At 43.4% G+C, this 19,204-nt stretch overlaps 1 protein-coding gene and 1 pseudogene across 1 annotated transcript in view; both read right to left on the reverse strand.

Annotated features, from left to right (window-relative positions):
- Positions 1-209: 209 nt before the first annotated feature.
- On the reverse strand, positions 210-7,365 carry LOC133765316 (DNA-directed RNA polymerases I, II, and III subunit RPABC4-like; annotated as a pseudogene).
- Positions 7,366-8,341: 976 nt separating this feature from the next.
- HERC5 (HECT and RLD domain containing E3 ubiquitin protein ligase 5) overlaps positions 8,342-19,204 on the reverse strand; it is a 66,890-nt gene continuing 56,027 nt past the window's right edge. The window contains exons 19-23 of the mRNA XM_062198913.1: positions 18,746-18,812; positions 17,258-17,328; positions 11,381-11,564; positions 11,202-11,304; positions 8,342-8,616 (exon numbers count right to left, since the gene is read on the reverse strand). Of these exons, the coding sequence (XP_062054897.1) occupies positions 8,411-8,616; positions 11,202-11,304; positions 11,381-11,564; positions 17,258-17,328; positions 18,746-18,812 (631 nt within the window). The 3' untranslated portion in view covers positions 8,342-8,410. The remainder of the gene's footprint in view (positions 8,617-11,201; positions 11,305-11,380; positions 11,565-17,257; positions 17,329-18,745; positions 18,813-19,204) is intronic.

Here is a 19,204-nt window from a genome sequence, read left to right on the forward strand (position 1 = left end):
GAACTGGCCTGGAAGAGGAGCAACTGGGACAGAATCCGACAACCTGACCGGGACTAGAACCTGGGGTGCCAGCACCGCAGGTGGAGGATTAGCCTAGTGAGCCGTGGCGCCGGCCCCTAAATATTGTTTTAAAAATTAAATCCTATGTATACAGTTGTATTCATAAAGATGAGTATGCAAAACCAAAAGCTATACAACCATGAGAAACACTAACAGCAAATCCAAGTGCAAATGAAGATAGTCCTCTGAACTTGCATGTTTAACTGTGTGTTAAAACCCACCCATCTTTCAGTCCTTTTCTTGTACACTCTTCTGGATCTACATTATTCGTACTGGTTGGATCCCTGGACTTTATTTCATTTTCTGTGCAACATTCTACACACACCTGTGTCATTGGCTGCTGCTGTGGGGGCTGGACATCCTTCTGGGTGTCCACTGCCAATCCCTGTGTAGCACGGAGGTCCTTCTGTTTCCAAACACAACACAGAGTGTCGCTGTCCAAGTGAGAGTTTAACTGATGTAGAAAATACAAAATTACCTGGCACAGCCAAGAGCCATGTACAGTGAGAAAGGCCGGCCCCTTCCTTGTGCTGGTTTCAGGCAATGCTCCGTTCGGAGGAGATTGTTGTCCTCTCTCTGTGCCACCAGATGGCGCTTTTCACTAACATATGGGACACTGGCAACCAAGTGCTAAGAAGGAACCAGAGGACTGCCCTTATGGAATGTGGAGTGAAGTAGCCTTGTCCCAGACGTCTGTTTAGCATTTTCTAGAATGCAATGACAGCCAGGAGAATGACAAAAGATGGGTGGGAATAACCCAGACAGCCGGGGAGGCAGAACTGAAGAGAAGTGAAGAAAGGGAGTGAGGAGAGTGGGATGGGAAGTGGCTCATTCAGGAGACAGAATCGTCACAAAGGCTGGTAACAGGGGTGGTGGGAGGCGAGGCTGCAGCTGTACACAGGGCACATCACATCAGATTTTGTTGCTTGGCTCTTCTGCCCAGAAAAAGAAGAAAAAAAAAAAACAGAAAAACCCAAAAGTATGTACAAGATTACAAAATTACTGTATCCCTGTGGTTAGGTGCTCGTATTTGCACTGTCTAACCCAGTAGCCATTCGTGATGTGCAGATACAGAGCCCTTGAAGTGTGCCTAGTGTGAATGAGGAACTGAGTTTAAATTTCTAAAAAAAGCCACACATTGAACAGCACAGCTCTAGATGGACTGTTTTGCTCACTACTGCCAATGAAAACATCTCTCTTAAAAATTCTTCAAAGAACACTGGAGGCCAGTGCCACGGCTCACTTGGCTAATCCTCTGCCTGTGGCGCCAGCACCCCGGGTTCTAGTCCCAGTTGGGGCGCCGGATCTGTCCCAGTTGCTCCTCTTCCAGTCCAGCTCTCTGCTGTGGCCCGAGAAGGCAGTGGAGGATGCCCCAGGTACTTGGGCCCTGCACCTGCATGGGAGACCAGGAGGAAGCACCTGGCTCCTGGCTTTGGATTGGCGCAGCACGCTGGCCATAGTGACCATTTGGGGGGTGAACCAATGGAAAGAAGACCTTTCTCTCTGTCTCTCTCTCACTGTACACCCTGCCTGTCAAAAAAAAAAAAAAAAAAAAAAAAAAAAGAACAACGCTGGAGTCTCATCCACAGAATGGGTCCACGTTTTCAGATGGTGCCTGGGATTCCAGCCCTCATAAAGTTCTATTGGACTGTGTTGGTCTATAGGTAAGGAGACCGGTTGCAAGGCTACTGCAGTAACACAGGAGAAGATGATAGCTTAAACTAGGGCATGGGTAGTGGGATGCAGAGGGATTTAGAACTAGAATCATCAAGAGTTGACTGATGTATAAAGAACAGAGAGCCGAAGAAGAGGGAAGAATGGAAGATGGCTCTGCCTGGAGTTATCCATGGTACTACTCCCAGTGAAGTACAGGAATAAACAGCTGGGGAAATGAAAAATGATAACTTCAATCGTGAACACATTGAGAGTAAGGAGTGGAGACAGACTCCACAGAATACTGGCTGTGCTACAGGTAAGTATACCAGCTGCTGTGATTTGTATTCTATACCTGAGTCCCATCTGCATGATGTGGCTAACTGAAGTCCCGTGGTTATCAAGAAAGACGTGTAGACACAGGGGAGTCTAAGAAAAGCATTCAGAGGAAATGGAAAAGGAGTGACCGTTCTAGCAGTTCACAACAACTGGAAGGGGAAAAGCAATCAACAGCTGAAAACACTACTCAAGATGGAAATGGGCAAGTTTCCACTGAAATTTGCAAGAGAGTCATCAGTGGCTTTTCCCAGAGCAGTAGAGTGGGAAAGGTGAGAGGTTGGAGGGCAGACCACAGGGCTAAAGAGAGAATAAAGTAGGAGGCAGGGACAGCAACTGTAGATGTTTATGGAAAAACAGGAAGAAAGGCAAAGAAAATATACAAGGGGTCTTCAGAAAGTTACAGGAAAAATGTATATTGTAAAGAAATTACATCAATTTAAAAAGTTCTTTTGCAAAGGGGTTGGCATTGTAGCATAGAGAGTTAAGCCGCCACCTGTAACACCGACATCCTATATGGGTGTTGGTTGGAGTCCCAGCTGCCCTTTTTCCGATCTAGCTTCCTGCTACTGTGCCTGGGAAAGCAGCAGAAGATGGCCCAAGAGCTTTGGCTCCTGCAACCCACAAGAAAACCTGGAAGGAGCTCCTGACTCCTGGCATTGGCCTGGCCCAGACCTGGCCGTTGTGGTCATCTGGGGAATGAATCAGAAGATGGAAGTCTCAGTAACTTTTCAAATAAATAAGTAAATCTTAAAAAAAAAATCTTTTTACATCAAAACTAACACTTACCTTTTTTTTAAGATTTATTTTATTTATTTGAAAGACAGAGTTACAGAGAGAGGTAGAACCAGAGAGAGAAAGAGAGAGAGAGAGAGAGAGAGAGAGAAAGGTCTTCCATCCACTGGTTTACTCCCCAAATGACTGCAACAGCCAGAGCTGAGCTGATCCGAAGCCAGGAGCCAGGAGCTTCTTCCAGGTCTCCCACGCAGGTGCAGGGGCCCAAGGACTTAGGCCATCTTCTACTGCTTCCCCAGGCATTGCTTTCCCAGGCCATAGCAGACAGCTGGATTGGAAAGGGAGCAGCCAGGACCTGAACTGGCGCCCATATGGGATGCCGGACTTTCATGAACTTTTTGAAGTACCTCATATAGTGAAGGATTTTTAAAAATTTTTTTAAAATTTATTATCCTTCAAACTTTTGAATATTTTTCATATACTCTATTTTTTAAACATTTAAATAGTATTTTTTGATTAACAACAATTATACCTATTTATGGAATACAATGTGAGATTTCAATATATGTAGAGAGCAGGTAAATATTTCATTATCTCAATGGCAGAAGTGCCGGTTTTAGAAGAGCCTGTGGTGAAGCCATGGGAGATGAGAAGACACAGGAAAGACTGGAAAATGATGGAGAAGACCCGGGGGAGGCAGGATGGGATATAAGCTAAGTGGAGCACAAGACAGCTCTGACACAGGGACCAAGAAACAAAGAGTGGCAGATGTGGGTTTGTAGGTGGTTGAACACAGGAAATTCCAGAGATGGACCCCACTAAGATAAACCTCGTGGGCATCACACACCACGTCCAGGATGTTTAAGGTTTATTTATTTCAAAGTCAGAGTTACAGAGAGAGAGACAGACAGAGAGATTTTCCATCTGCTGGTTCATTCTCCATGTGGCCACAATGGCTGTGGTTGGACCAGGTGGAAGCTGGGAACCAGGAGCTTCTTCCAGGTCTCCCAGGTAGGTACGGCAGCCCAAGCATTCGAGCCATCTTCCACTGCTTTCTCAGGTGAATTAGTGGGGAGCTGGATCAGAAGCAGAGCAGCTGAACTTTAACCAGAGCCCACATGGGATGCCAGCGTCGCAGGCAGAGGCTTTACCCACTACATCACAACACCAGCCATACCCAGGAAGTTTATTGCTCTCATAATCATGATTCTGAACACATTTTTAAAATAGAGTAAGGGAAAGGCATTTGGCACAATGATTGCCATTTTGGATGTCATGTCTCATATTGGAGTGCCAAGTCTGAGTCCCCGCTACTCCACTTTGGATCCAGCTTCCTGCTAATGTGCACCTTGGTAGGCAACAGGTGATGGCTCAAGTACTTGGTTCAGATCTGCCTGTCTGTGAGCATTTGGGGAGTGAACCAGTGGATAGAAGATCTCTTTCTATGTCTGTCCTTCTACCTTTCAAATAAAATAAAAATAAATTTCAAAATTTAAGTATCTGAAATAAATTAGATTGATTTCATCCCATTTTTCTCTCTGCCTCAGACTATAAGAACCACTACCAAGTAGAGGAGAGTATGTGCTCAATGCTGTTGAATGACCTTGCATCATTTCAATAATGGACTCATGTACTCTCAGCAAACTGCTGTCTCCTAATGCAATTTCAAAACCTTGCTCTTTCTCTTCTACACTGCAAATGTCTCTTGTAAAACCTAGAGCCAAGGGAATGCCTGAATTAATCATCTTTGGGATTTGAGGGCTGAGGCAAATCAACTGCCAACTCAAAATGGCCCATATAAATTAGGTCCCCCTAAAAATCACACTCCTGACACAAGAAACATCAACTAAGTGTTGATAGTATACATATGCATCATCTACAAGTTTCCTCCTCCCCTTTTGTAATCCTCCTCTCCTACCTCTCTCTACCTCCATCTCTGTCCCTAGGCAATCACGATCTGCTTCATGTCACTCTACTTGAGCTTGCATTTTCTAAATTTTATATAAATGGAATTACACACAATGAAGAGTATTCAAAACATTCAGTGACTACTTTGAAAACAGTAGGCATGGATTTCTAATTCATGCTGCACCAGAATAACCCACATTAACTTGTCTAACATATCTGAACAGGATCTGCTTTGGGGCATAAAGAAGGATGAGACATCAGTTTGAATAGAACTCTATCAGAGCAACATGAATTCTGAAAAACCGAAGCAGGAACATCCAGTTTATTCTAAACCTTGAGTAGAATGCTGAAACAGAAAATTTATGGGGACAATGTCCCAAACAAACTAGCAGTTTACAAATGGAGAAGTCATTTTCAGAAGAGACAAGACAATGTTGAAGGTGAATCCCATAGTGGAAGACCATCAACATTATATTGTGAGGGAAAAAATTAATCCTATTCACCTCCTAATTAAAGAGGACCTACGATTAACAGAAGAAACAATAGCCAACAGCATGGAATTCTGCTAGTTCAGCCTATACAATCCTGACTGAAAAATTAAACTGGAACAGAATTTCTGCTCCGTGAGTCCTAAAACTACTGTGCCCACATCAGCTCCTGACAAGAGAAGAGCTTTCAATAGAAACTTTCAACAAATAGGATCAAGATTCTGAAACATTCTTGAAGGAATCTTAATAGGAGATAAAACGTGCTTTCATCAGCACGATCTTGAAGACAAAGCACAAGCAAAGCATTGGCTGCCGAGAATGGGAAGTGGTCCAGTCAAAGCCAGAGCAGGCCTGGCCAGGAACAAGGATAATGGCAAGAAATTTTGGGGATACTTGAGGCATTTACTTTGATGACTTTCTGGAAGGCCAAGGAGTAACAACATCTGCTTATTAGGACAGTGTTTGGGGGAAGTGAGTCGAACTTTAGCAGAAAATCACCTGGGAAAACTTCACCAGAGTCCTTACTCAGCACACCCAGGCTCCCACTTCTTTTTCTCTCAAACAAGGGCAATGCTGTGAGTTTCAATGGGAAGTCACTCAGTATCCACCTGACAGTCCTGGCTTGCCTCCTCAGAACTTCATTTTGCTTCCTAAGTCCTTAAATGGTACCCTTTTTCTTCAGTTAATAATGTAAGAGAAGAAAAAAAAAAAAAAAAAGACCACACTGACATAAATTCCTAGGACCCACAGCTCTTCAGGGACAAACTGGTGTCATCACTTTCAAAAGTGTCTTGAGCTTGTTTGGTGGTTATATTGAGAAATAAAGTTCATGGGGCCGGCACTGTGGCTCAGCAGGTTGACACCCTGGCCTGGGGTGCCGGCATCCCATGTGGGCGCCGGTTCTAGTCCCAGCTGCTCCTCTTCTGATCCAGGTCTCTGCTGTGGCCTGGGAAGATGGTGGAAGATGGCCCATGTCCTTGGGACCCTGTGCCCGTGTGGGGGACCTGGAGGAGGCTCCTGGCTCCTGATTGGCTCAGCTCTGGCATTGCGGCCATCTGGGGAGTGAACCAGCAGATGTAAGACCTCTCTCTCTGTCTCTACCTCTCTCTGTAACTCTGCCTGTCAAATTAAAAAAAAATGAATCTTTAAGAAAAAAAAAGAGAGAAATAAAGTTCATGTTTTTTACTTTAATTCCACTTTTGGTGAACTTTTTAAGTCCCTCATATATATAGTCTTGTCTTCCTGGCTTGCCCTGTGATCCTTCCTCCACATGCGATCCACCACTGCTATCTATCAGCCTCACCAGCCAAATGCCCAACCAGGGGGACTGCCCAATCTCAGACTGTGAATCTCCAGAACCATGAACCAAGATAAACCTTTCTTCCTGTGTGTATGTGTGTGAGTCTTAGAGATTAACACTGTGGTAACCCCTAGCACAGTTCAGTGTAAGAAACAATCCCTCCAGACTTCCCAGCTGGAAGATCTAATTCAGGGAAACAGATGCTTACACAACTTTGGAAGGGCTGTATATATGGAAGTAGGCAGGCTATCACAGGATTTAGGTTCAGTATTACCTCCAAGGCCAGAAGCTGCTGTTGCCACTGATACCCCTGCCACCAATGGTGGAGACACAGCTGCTGCCTGCACTAACATCTGATGCCTCCTCTTTTGCTGCCCTTAGCCCATCTCCACAGCCAGCCATCTTCTGTCACACTCCAAATCTTTTGCAAACACAATGAGTGCATCCTGTTGAAGGAATCTAATTCACATAAAGGTCAAGGGAGACATAGCTTTCCTCTCTCTAATCTCTAAATAGGAAGGTAAAATAGAGATTGAGATTGTCCATCCAAAAATCTAGCTCAAACAAAAAATACGATTTTGAGACAAGTTTCACTGTACCCCTTTCTCTACCTAAAACAATACTGATATACAAAGATCAATGGTCTACTTTATAAACATATCAAACTGTTTTTGAATTGAGTATGTACCAGAAAAAAAGATACATCAGCTACACTTAAAGACTCACCACGACTTTGAATTCACATAGAACACTATTTGCTCCTACCCTACAGAAGCTGTCTCAGTGCAGATCCTTCACAAAACCTTGACCTTTAAGGTGGCTTCATGTCCTTTTCCCTAGTGGCTTTGTTCTCAGTACCATCAGCTTTTGGCTGTCACCTTTCATCTTTCTTTAATGTCCTTGCCCATTATATTTCTATTTTTAATTCATCAGTAAGGAATGTGCCTGACTATAACAGACCTTACTACACCTTTGGTAAACACAACATGCTTGAGTTACTTTCTCTCCCACCATAAGATGTTCAGATGTAGTCAGTATCTGACAATGAAGCTTAAGAATGTTAGAGAAAAGGTGTTTGTCTTCTCTGACTCTCCCTAATGGTCTGAAGACACAGCTGAAGCTCCAGCTGTCAAGCCTCTGTTCCACGAAGGGAGAAATGAAGAGAGCCAAACAGTTCCTGCCAGTGGCAAAAGTCTCCCTTTCAGAAGCTTCCTCCAGAGACTTTTTTTTTTTTTTTTTTTTGACAGGCAGAGTGGGTAGTGAGAGAGAGAGACAGAGAGAAAGGTCTTCCTTTGCCATTGGTTCACCCTCCAATGGCCACTGCAGCCGGCGCATCTCGCTGATCCAAAGCCAGGAGCCAGGTGCCTCTCCTGGTCTCCCATGTGGGTGCAGGGCCCAAGGACTTGGGCCATCCTCCACTGCCTTCCTGGGCCATAGCAGAGAGCTGGCCTGGAAGAGGGGCAACTGGGATAGAATCCGGCACCCCAACTGGGACTAGAACCTGGTGTGCTGGCGCCGCAAGGTGGAGGATTAGCCTGTTGAGCCATGGCGCCGGTCCCTCCAGAGACTTTTGCAAACCATTACCACCCATCCCTTCCATCAGGGAAGGTTGAAAAATATGTTGTGTTTTGTAAATGGGGCACAATGTCACTCCCACCATTTAGGGTATCTGTACCTAAAGAAGGGAAAACAGATATTAGGCAGTCTTTAAAAAATACAATCAAGCTAAACACTCTCCCTCAGGCCAGATCATGCAGGTATGTGTGTCACAGAAGAGCCCAGTCCACATCCTACTATGTCTTGCATGCAATGCCAGCAAGTCTAAAAGAGGCCAACATACTAAATAGCGAACACGCATCTGTTAGATTTTGCATTTTGAACTTTATTTTTGACAATATTTCCCCAAAGAGGTAAATATTCTGGTGCAGCTTCAGCCAAATCCTCGGCTGTTGTTGATGGCGACCTGAAACGCTTCTTCCACCCTCTCCATGGTGGAATACTTAGGGAGGTAGAGAAGACAGAAACATGTCTGCGCTCGCATGGGGTCTTTCTCACTCAAACTGTCAGGACAGCAGAATGTTATTTTCATGTTCTTTAAATTTTTTATTTGTGTTCTGTCAGTTCCTGTAAGAAACACTAAAAAGAAGAAGAAAATTGGGTGATCTTTTTCAGAGACTGAAATATCTTTTTAAAGAAAAAAATCTGTTTATCCAAAAAACTTTTCTGAGCATGTAGTACAGAGTTCTACATTAGCACACTGGAGACCGTAGTAGCACAACATCTGACACACAGTCATTGTCTTCGGCAGCTTAGTCTGCATGGGAATGTAATGGATCACCCCAAATCTATGGGGGAATACATGCCAGGACCTCCATAGGATGACAAAGTTCTGGAAACGGACCAAGCCCTCTACATACTGGATTTTTTTCTATATATAATATGTTGTTTTCTTATATATACACATCCATGATATACTTCTACCTTTTTACTTAAAGGAAGTATTTTATAGCTTCTCTTTAGCGTATCAGAATTGCCAGCATTGCTCCCTTTGCACATTACTTATGAAAACATTTATTTATTTATTTGAAAGGCAGATCAATGGGGGGGGGGTGAGAGAGGGAGAGAGGGAGGGAGGGGGAGGGGGGAGGGAGAGGGAGAGAGAGAGAGAGAGAGAGAGAGAGAGAGAGAGAGGTATCTCCCATCCTCCGGTTCATTCCCCAAACAGCCACAACAGCCAGGTCTGTGCCAGGTGGAAGCCAGGAGCTAGGAACCCCATCTTGGTCTTCCACGTGGGTGGCAGGGTCCCAAGCCCTTGTGCCACCATCTGCTGCCCTCTCATGTGCATTAGCAGGAAGCTGGGTCAGAAGCGGTGTAGAAGGGATTGGAACTGGCATTCTGAAATGGGATACTGGAGTCACAAGTGGTGGCTTAACCCACCACACCACAACGTCAGCCCCTAATTGCACATTATTAAGTAAAATAAGGATTACTTGAATAATGCAATACCATCACAGTCAATCTGACAACCCAGACAGCTACTAAGTAACTAATGGGTGTGTAGAAAATGCAGCCTGGACATGCAGAACAAAGGGTTGTCACATCCCAAGCAAGATGGCACAGGACAGTGTGACTGATATCTCACTACTCAGAATGATGTGTGAATTGAAACTGATGAACTGTTTATTTCTGGAGTTTTCCCTCTTAACACAATGAAAGCACAGATAACCACTGTACTGGATTCTTGGTGCAGAAAAAGACTAACAGCAAGATCTTGTGTACAAGCCAATGGTAGCACCAAGGAGGTCCGGCCTCCCCAGGGTAAATGCTGCTTTCTGAAGTGGGGACAAGCACTGGGAGGGAAGACTGGGGAAATGTCCTGGGGGTCAGGACTGTGCCAGACTTTTAAGAAGGGAAAGGATTAGGGAGGCTCCAGGGAGGGAGGGAAGTGAGGGCAGGGGAAGTGGCTGCAGAGAAACGTGGGATATGGGGAGTTGCAAGGGGAGCTCAGGGGTGCACACACCATTGAACTGTGTGATGGACAGAGATCCTCCAGCATTAAGGCTGGAAAGGCAGGCTGGGTTTCAGTGTAAGTCTGAATCTCTCCTAACAAAGGTAATCCACAACAATGAGAACAAGAAGATCAATGGTTCTCAAAAACAAGTGAGGGAATTGAGTACAAAAATGAGGGAGAAAGTTCATTAAGACTGTCCTAGGAAACCACCAAGTAAGCATAAAACTGAGGTTGAAAACTGTGAAGCAAGGTAAAACAGAACTAAAAACACAAGTAAAACAGCTGTGTAAAACAACAGTAAATAGAGTCATAATAATATTACAGCAATAGTAAAGACTAGCCAAATAAAATATCTTTGGGACAGGTATTTGGCCTAGGAGTTACGATGCTAGTTAGGATGCCTAGGTCCCACATTAGAGTACTTGGGTTCAATCCTAAATTCTAGATTCCAACTTCCTGCTAATGCGGGTCCTGGGAGATGGTGGGGATGGTTCAAGTAATTGGGTGCATGCCACCCGTGTAGAAGATCTGGACTGAGTTCCTCTCTGTGTGTATGCAGGTGTCTTCCTGCCTCTCAAATAAATAAATAATCCTAGCTAATCCAATAAGAGCCAGATAATTTAATGATGATGCAGACTACAGAAAGAAAGTTTAAACTTTAGTGTGGATGAAGAAAAGAAGAAAAACGATGTTTAAAGATTATTTACTGATGTGAAATGCAGAGGAAGAGGGAGAGAAAGAGTTCTTCCATCTGATCATTTATTCTACAAATGTTTGCAACAGCCAGGATTAGGCCAGGCCAAAGCCAGGAACCAGGAATCCATCCAGGTTTCCCGTGTGGTTGGCCTAAGGAACACAGCTTGGGCCGTTATCTGCAGCCTCTCAGGCATATTTTCAGGAAGTAAGATTGGAAGCAGGGCTGCGGGGACCTGAACTGACACTCTGTTATGGGATGAGGGTATCTCAAGCGGTCGCTGCCATACTACAACACTGGCCTCAAGAAGAAAATATTAAAAGGCATAAGCAAGGACGAAACCACAGGGGAAAGATCCTCTTTATGAACATCTGTACTGATGCTGGGACACAGAGGACAAGCAGATGGACTATGAGTGGTTCCAACAGTATGGTTTGTTGCCCATGGCACCTTTCACAGATTTTTATTCTGTGAAAAACATACACATTTAAAGATCTACTCCTTGTTAAGACTTACCAAGGAATTTCTTCTTTTCTTCCAGAGACAGTTTGTGTAAAGCTTCCCAAAACATCACGATGGTGGGATGTGAACTGTTGTATCCTTGTTGATATTGTGCATTCTACAGAAAAAAACAAAAGTCATTCGTGGAACAGGAAGGGAAACTGAATTCAATCAGCTTGGCCTTTATGATATACCTTTTCAAATGTTTCCCAGTCAAAGTCTGTATTTCCAACAATCGCATCCTTCAGTTCTCCAGGACGAAAACATTCAATAATTTGCTTGTTGCATACTTTATAAAATCCCCTCTGAAATTCGTCATATACTGCCTTTACAGAGATGTTGAAGATGTGCTCAACACACTTAGAAACATAGTCTCTCCTTCAATGAAACAGAAAATTATTGCCACTTGCTGCAAGAACTTAGCAAAACTGATGGATCAAAATAAAAGCTAACATAAGTTATATATAGAGTGCTTACTGTGTTTCATGGCTGTGACTATTACTTTTTATGTATTATCTAATTTTTATAATGATTCTCTGAGGAAGACTGTTTTTTGAGGGATTTATTTTTTCATTTACAAGGCAGAGAGACAGACAGAGATCTTCCATACATTCATTCACTCCCCACAAATCCCCACAACAGCCAAGGTTAGGTCAGGAAAAGCTAGGACCCATCTGCATCTCCCGTGAGGACGGTGGGAACCCAAGGATTTGGGCCAGCATCCTCTGCCTCTTAGGTGTATCAGCAGGATGCTGGTTCAGAAGCACAGAGTAGCTGGCGACTTGAACCACACACTCCAATATGGGATCTAGGTGTCCCAAATGGTGGCTTAGCCTGCTGCACCACACACCCCTCCCAAGACTTCATACTATGAAACAGAGACAGTGAAGTTAAGTGATTGCTTAAGACTAGAGTCAGGAAAATCAACACTGAGAATAGCAAAAGTTTGGAATAAAACTTACGATGTTACAACGATTAATCTCTGGAGAATGGGCTTTGGAGATGGTGCAAATTTCATTTTTTTATTTTATACTCATGAATTTTCTGAATTTACCACAGTGAACAACTAATATTTGTAACTATACACAAAACACAGAGGAGATTTCCACTTCTGTAGCTTATAGCTGAAAAATGCTCCCACTGAGCAGCAGTATAAAGCTAAGTGAAACACAAAAACACATCTGGCTCAAGCATCCCAAATACTCAAGAGGCCAACCATGTAGAGAATGGAAGCTCACCTACATGAGCCCAGTATTTCACTTGCCTTGTAGATTGTCAATTCTTTTTTTTTAAAGTATTTATTTATTTATTTGAAAGGCAGAGTAACAGAGAAATAGAGAAACAGACAGAGAAGAGAAATCTTTCATCTGCTGATTCACTTCCCAAATGTCTGCAAAAGCCCAGTCTGGGCCAGACTACAGTCAAGAGCCAGGAACTCTATCTGGGTCTCCCACATGTATGGCAAGGGTCCAAGTACTTGGGCCAATTTCCACTGCTTCCCAGGCACAATGGCATGGAGCTGGATCAGATGCAGAGCTGCTGGGATTCAAACTGGCATGCCGACATGATATGCTAATTCACAAGTAGCAATTCAATCTGCTGCACCACAATGCTGGCCCCAAAACTTAGCATTTTAAGATATGAACGATCCTCAAATTGATTTATAGATTCAGTTCAATCACAATTCAAAATCCCAGTAGGTTTTTTGGTTGTTGTGAGAACTGGGAAACTAATAGTAAAATATATGGAAATGAAAAAGAACCAAGGACAGTCAAGACAATCTAAAAGAACAAGGCTGGAAGACTTAATAATCAGACTTCAAAATGATCAGTATTTCACATTGTGATACTGGCATAGGAACAGACAAATAACTCAAAAGAACAGAAAAGAGCATTATAAGCAGAAGAAATTATTTGCAAACTATGCAACTGATAAAGGATTAATAACCAGAATACATAAAGAGATTAAGAAACTCAACAACAATAAAACAAAAAATCCAGTTAAGAAATGGGCAAAAGACTTAAACAGGCATTTTTCAAAAGAGGAAATCCAAATGGCCAACAGACACATGAAAAAATGCTCAGGATCACTAGCAAGCCGTAGAGAAATGCAAATCAGAGCCACAGTGAAGTTTCACCTCACTCCCTGTTAGAATGGCTTTCATACAGAAATAAACAAACAATAAATGCTGGTGAGGATGCGGGAAAAAAGTATCTTAATTCACTATTGGTGGGAATGTAAACTGGTAAAGCCACTATGGAAGACAGTATGGAGATACCTCAGATATCTGAATAAAGACCTACCATATGACCCAGCCTTCCCACTCCTGGGAATTTACCCAAGAGAAATGAAATCAGCATGTGAAATAGTTATCTGTACCCCCATGTTTATTGCAGCTCATTTCACAATAGCTAAGACATGGAATCAACCCAAATGTCTGTCAACTGAAGACTAAAGAAAGAAATCATGGGATATATACTTCATGGAATACTACACAGCGGTAAAAAGAAATGAAATCCTGTCATTTGCAACAAAGTGGATGAAACTGGAAAACATCATACTTATTGCAATAAGCCAGTCCCAAAAGGAAAAACACCATATGTTCTCCCTGATCCGTGATAACTAACAGAGCACCTAAAAGGTAATCTATAGAACTGAAATTGACACTTTGGAATGCAATGACTTTGAACAGCCCTTGTCTCAACTGTTGAGTAACAGTTTTTTTCTCCTACTATTTGAACTCTTTATTTAACATAGTTAATCATATGTGTATAAAGTTAACTGAAAATAGATCTTAGTAAAAAAATATGAATGGCAATAGGAGAGGCAGGAGGAAGAGGGGTGGGAGTTTGGGTGGGAAAGCAGATACAGTGGGAAGAATCACTATGATCCTAAAGTTGTATTTATGAAACAAAGTGTATATTCCTTAAATAAAAGATTCTGGGGAAAAAAAGAGCATTACAAGCAAGTAATGATCATTTTAAAAAATGGTGTGCAAAATAGAAAAAAATGGTGAGCCTCTTCAATAAATGATACTAGATCAGCCCACACATGAGAAATCACATTAACTTTGATCTTACCTTTCCTCTTACTAAAAATAAATTAAAGGTAGATTTTAGATCTAAATGTGAGAAGTGAAATAATAAACTTCTAGAAGAAAATACAGGGGAATACATTCACAACTTTGGGATACAGAAGGATCTTTAAAGCACGACAAAAAAAAAGTGGTAATTACTGAAAACACTGATAAAGTGGACTATGTCACGATTAGAAATTTTAACTCATCAGAAGACATTAAAGGAACAAAAAGGCAAGCTACAGTATGGGAGAAGATACCTGTAGAACACTTGTAATATTAAAAAATGACTTGTATCCAGAACTCCTAAACCAATAAGAAAAAGAACCCAACAGAAAAAAAGAGACTAAAAATGAGTAACTATTTCTCAAAAGAGGATATCCAAATGGCCAATAAGCCTTCAAGTTGCTCAATGTTGGTCATCAGAGAGGTGTAATTAAAACAACAAACTGCTCCTGTACAAGTGTCAGAACAGCTGATTTTTAAAGACTAAAACTAAGTATTAGGACACAGAGCAATTAGGATCTCATTCCCTGCTGATGCCACGTCTGCCTCCAGTTCCGATGTGTTTACAGACAGCTTCCAGATCCCGCTCCTCCCTTCTTCCCCACAGCTACACAAAACCCGGATAAAACGCTCAGGTGCTCTCCCCCTTGGCAGCAGTAGAGAATTTTAAATAGGGCAAGTTTTGGACTGCACAGGAACCCTCATAATGGGGCTAAGCCTAAGCCACCCTGAAAGCCAGAGCCACCTGCTTCAAACAGACAAGCTGGGTGCCTGCCTGGCTTTCCCCGTAAGCCTCCTTTAATTTGAGTAATAAATATTTTCATACTCTCTGGCACACATGTGGCAGCATCAGCATCAATATGCAAACTAATTTTGAGTGAAAATTTTGATTTTGCCATGAATGAAGCAACCATAAGACAACCAGCAATTCCCTCAGAAATATAGCAACAGAAATGCATGCACATTACCAACAACAACAACAAAAGCATGAGAATGTTCATGGGAGCACCATTCATGGTAGCTCAAGACTTGAAACACTTTTTGTCTTCCAATAAAGTTATGAATAAATAAACTGTGCTAAAAAGTATACAACCAATCAGCTGGAAGGTTCCATCTTTAATCTGGTTGGTAACTACATAGGTATGTTCACTTTGTTAAATTCATTGGGCTATACCCTTAGGATATGTGCAATTTTCTGTGTGTGTGTGTGTGTGTATAAAATACTTCAATATAAAAGTAATTTTAGGGGAGAAATCCCAAGATTAAATTATCCATGGCCGGCGCCGTGGCTCACTAGGCTAATCCTCCGCCTTGCGGCGCTGGCACACCGGGTTCTAGTCCCGGTCGGGGCACCGATCCTGTCCCGGTTGCCCCTCTTCCAGGCCAGCTCTCTGCTGTGGCCAGGGAGTGCAGTGGAGGATGGCCCAAGTGCTTGGGCCCTGCACCCCATGGGAGACCAGGAGAAGCACCTGGCTCCTGCCATCGGATCAGCGCGGTGCGCCGGCTGCAGCGCGCTACCGCGGCGGCCATTGGAGGGTGAACCAACGGCAAAAAGGAAGACCTTTCTCTCTGTCTCTCTCTCACTGTCCACTCTGCCTGTCAAAAAAAAAAAAAATTATCCAAGAAAAAGATCTGTTACAGGCCAGAGTTTTGAAGATCTCTTTTCTGCTTTGACCAACATCAAGGGACCATCCTAGATGGTCCAAACTCTATGGTTTTAAATAGCATCCCTTAGGTGCTGGGAAGATGAAGTAACCCCGGAAGCTCTTCAACAAATACCAAGTGCCTGCTATGCACCAAGTACTGCTGTAGAGGGCTCTAGCATAGGACACACAGGGGTGAAGAACACAGTCCTAGTCCTCACAGCTTTCATTACAGGACAGAAATACTGAAAAATGGGCCAGCCCTCTTCACAGAGTTCAAATAACTTGTATTACTGTGCATGGATTTCAAATCTTTTGCCAACAAAATGACCTTATTTTTTAATTCCATTTTTTCATTCCTTTTGTAAATCCTAAAGGTAGATAATGCATGAAATTAAAAGAAAAAGTGAAAGAGTAAGTGGAAGGCCGGTGCTGTGGCATAGCAGGTGACACTGCCACCTGCAGTGCCGGCACCCAATATGGGCGCCAGTTCGAGTCCTGGCTGCTCCACTTCTGATCCAGCTCTCTGCCATGGCCTGGGAAAGCAGCAGAGGATGGCCCAAGTCTTTAGGCCCCTGCACCTGCATGGGAGACCTGGAGGAAGCTCCTGGCTCCTGATCAGCACAACTCCGGCAGTTACGGCCAATTGGGGAGTGAACCAGCAGATGGAGGATCTCTCTCTCTCTCTCTCTCTCTCTCTGCCTCTCCTTCTCTCTCTGTGTAACTCTTTCAAATAAATAAATAAATCTTATTAAAAAAAAGTGGAAAAAGGGTGGCCAATTTAGACAGGAGGAAAAGGGAAGGCCTATCTAAGAAGCTATTTCCATTGATTATCACAGTATAAACTCCATGATGTGTATGTCTCCATACATGTACACCACACACACCAATTGCTCTGCCTTATTTTTTTAAGATTTATTTATTTTATTTGAAATATAGAGTTACAGAGAGGCAGAGGCAGAGGCAAATGCAGAGAGAGAGAGAGAGGTTTTCATTCTGCTGATTCATTCCCCAAATGGCTATAATGGCCAGAGCTGAGCCAATCCAAAGCCAGGAGCCAGGAGCCAGGAGCTTCTTCTGGGCCTCCCCAGCAGCTGCATGGGCCCAAGGACTTAGGCCATCTTCTACTGATTTACCAGGCCACATTAGAGAGCTGGATTGGAAGTGGAGCAGCCAGGACTAGAACCAGTCCCCATATGGGACGCCAGCACCGCAGACGGTGGTTTTACCCTGTGCCACAATGCTGGCCCCTCTCTGCCTTATTGAAAAATGGAATTCCTCTAAAGAGTCTGCAGCCCAGTGAAACATAGTGTATATACAAATGAAATACTTCATTCTGTACCTACTTGTTAGTCTGGTTGACAATTATGCAACTTCCATTAGGAATCAAGTCTATATCGTCTCTGTCCCAATGTATCTGTAACCACAAATGAACTCAGGTTATATCTGCAAAATAACTCGGAACAATCTTTTATCAACAAAAACACTTTTCCTAAAGAACTTAGAAAACCAGACATTTCTATCATAAAATCTTGCAAGAAATGTATAAAAATTACTATGAAGAAGCCATGGCTGGCCTTCAGGAGGGGGTCAGAGCTCCAGCTGACACCCTATAAACCAACCAGCCCTCCAACCACCAGTTATGCAGGTGAAGCCACTGTAGACCATGCAGTCCAGAAACCTATACAACTGTATTTGTTTTTCTAAGCCACTACATTTGGGACTTGGTTGTTACACAGTAAAATCCTATTCAAATGAGGAACCATTTTTCCTACCAAGGGCCATCTGGGTATTCGTAACATCATTCATGGGCCATACAAAATTATCAACTTAAAAATTTGCCTGTAGCTCTGGCACTGTGGCGTAGTGGGTAAAGCCACTGCCTCCAGTGCCGGCATCCCATATGAGTGCTGGTTCGAGACCCAGCTGCTCCACTTTTAATCCAGCTCTATTCTATGGCCTGGGATAGCAGTGAAAGATAGCCCAAGTCCTTGGGCCCCTGCACCTGCATGGTAGACCCAGAAAAAGCTCTTGGCTCATGGCTTTAGATAAGCACAGCTCCAGCTATTGCAGCCAATTGGGGAATGGACCAGTGGATGGAAGACCAGCCCCCCCCCCCCCCCCCCCCGCCTCTCATTCTCTCTCTGTGTAACTCTTTCAAATAAATAAATAAATAAATAAATATTTTTTTAAAAAAATTAGCCTGCTATACATTCATTGAGTTTCAAGTCCCATCTCCAGTTGCCTTGGCAGGATCAGACCAAATTATTTTACGGGCCTTATATGGCTTGTAGGCTGGGTGTTCCCTACCCCAATCTAAATCAGCTCATTAAAAAATGGGGAAATAGGCCGGCGCCGCGGCTCACTAGGCTAATCCTCCGCCTTGCGGCGCCGGCACACTGGGTTCTAGTCCCAGTCGGGGCACCGGATTCTGTCCCGGTTGCCCCTCTTCCAGACCAGCTCTCTGCTGTGGCCAGGGAGTGCAGTGGAGGATGGCCCAAGTGCTTGGGCCCTGCACCCCATGGGAGACCAGGAGAAGCGCCTGGCTCCTGCCATCGGATCAGCATGGTGCGCCGGCCGCAGTGCGCCAACCGCGGCGGCCATTGGAGGGTGAACCAACGGCAAAAGGAAGACCTTTCTCTCTGTCTCTCTCTCTCACTGTCCACTCCGCCTGTCAAAAAAAAAAAAAAAAAAAAAATGGGGAAATAAACCTTTTCCACCAGCCTAATTCAGAAGTGTTTTTGTTTTGCTTTAAGTAAAAGGCTACATGTTTAGGCGAGTACAGAGGGTTAGTCAGACCACAATGCACCTGTTACCTGGTTTTTGTTACTCACATTAAAATGGATGTAAAATAGCTCTTCAAAGTCACTGCTTTCATTATCCAGAAGTACTTGTAAACTCCTAAACGACAAATAATTTTGTTTTTAGAAGGGCAATAATCGTGCTTAGTAGATACACCATCTAAAATAAATGTCAAGTGCACAGATAGCTATTTTGAAGACAAGAAGTCAGGCATAGTTCACAGTCTATTTCTGTGTACTGACAGTCTATACAGAGCCACACCTCCAGTGTATGGTTTAGGATACCTACTTCCAATTCCACAGGCTCCCCTCCCAATTTCACAGCTCTCTTCCTTAGACTCTAACTTCCTAACCCAGTGAGTTACCCAGGTTTGTATCAGAAAATGAATGGGGCAGGCCTTTAGCCTAGTACTTCACTTATGTGTTAAGATGCTCATACCTCACAATAGAATACTTGGATTTGATTCCTGGTTCCAGCTCTATTCCAGCTTC

Source organism: Lepus europaeus, chromosome 8 (assembly GCF_033115175.1).
Source record: "Lepus europaeus isolate LE1 chromosome 8, mLepTim1.pri, whole genome shotgun sequence".
Taxonomy (NCBI): Eukaryota; Metazoa; Chordata; class Mammalia; order Lagomorpha; family Leporidae; genus Lepus; species Lepus europaeus.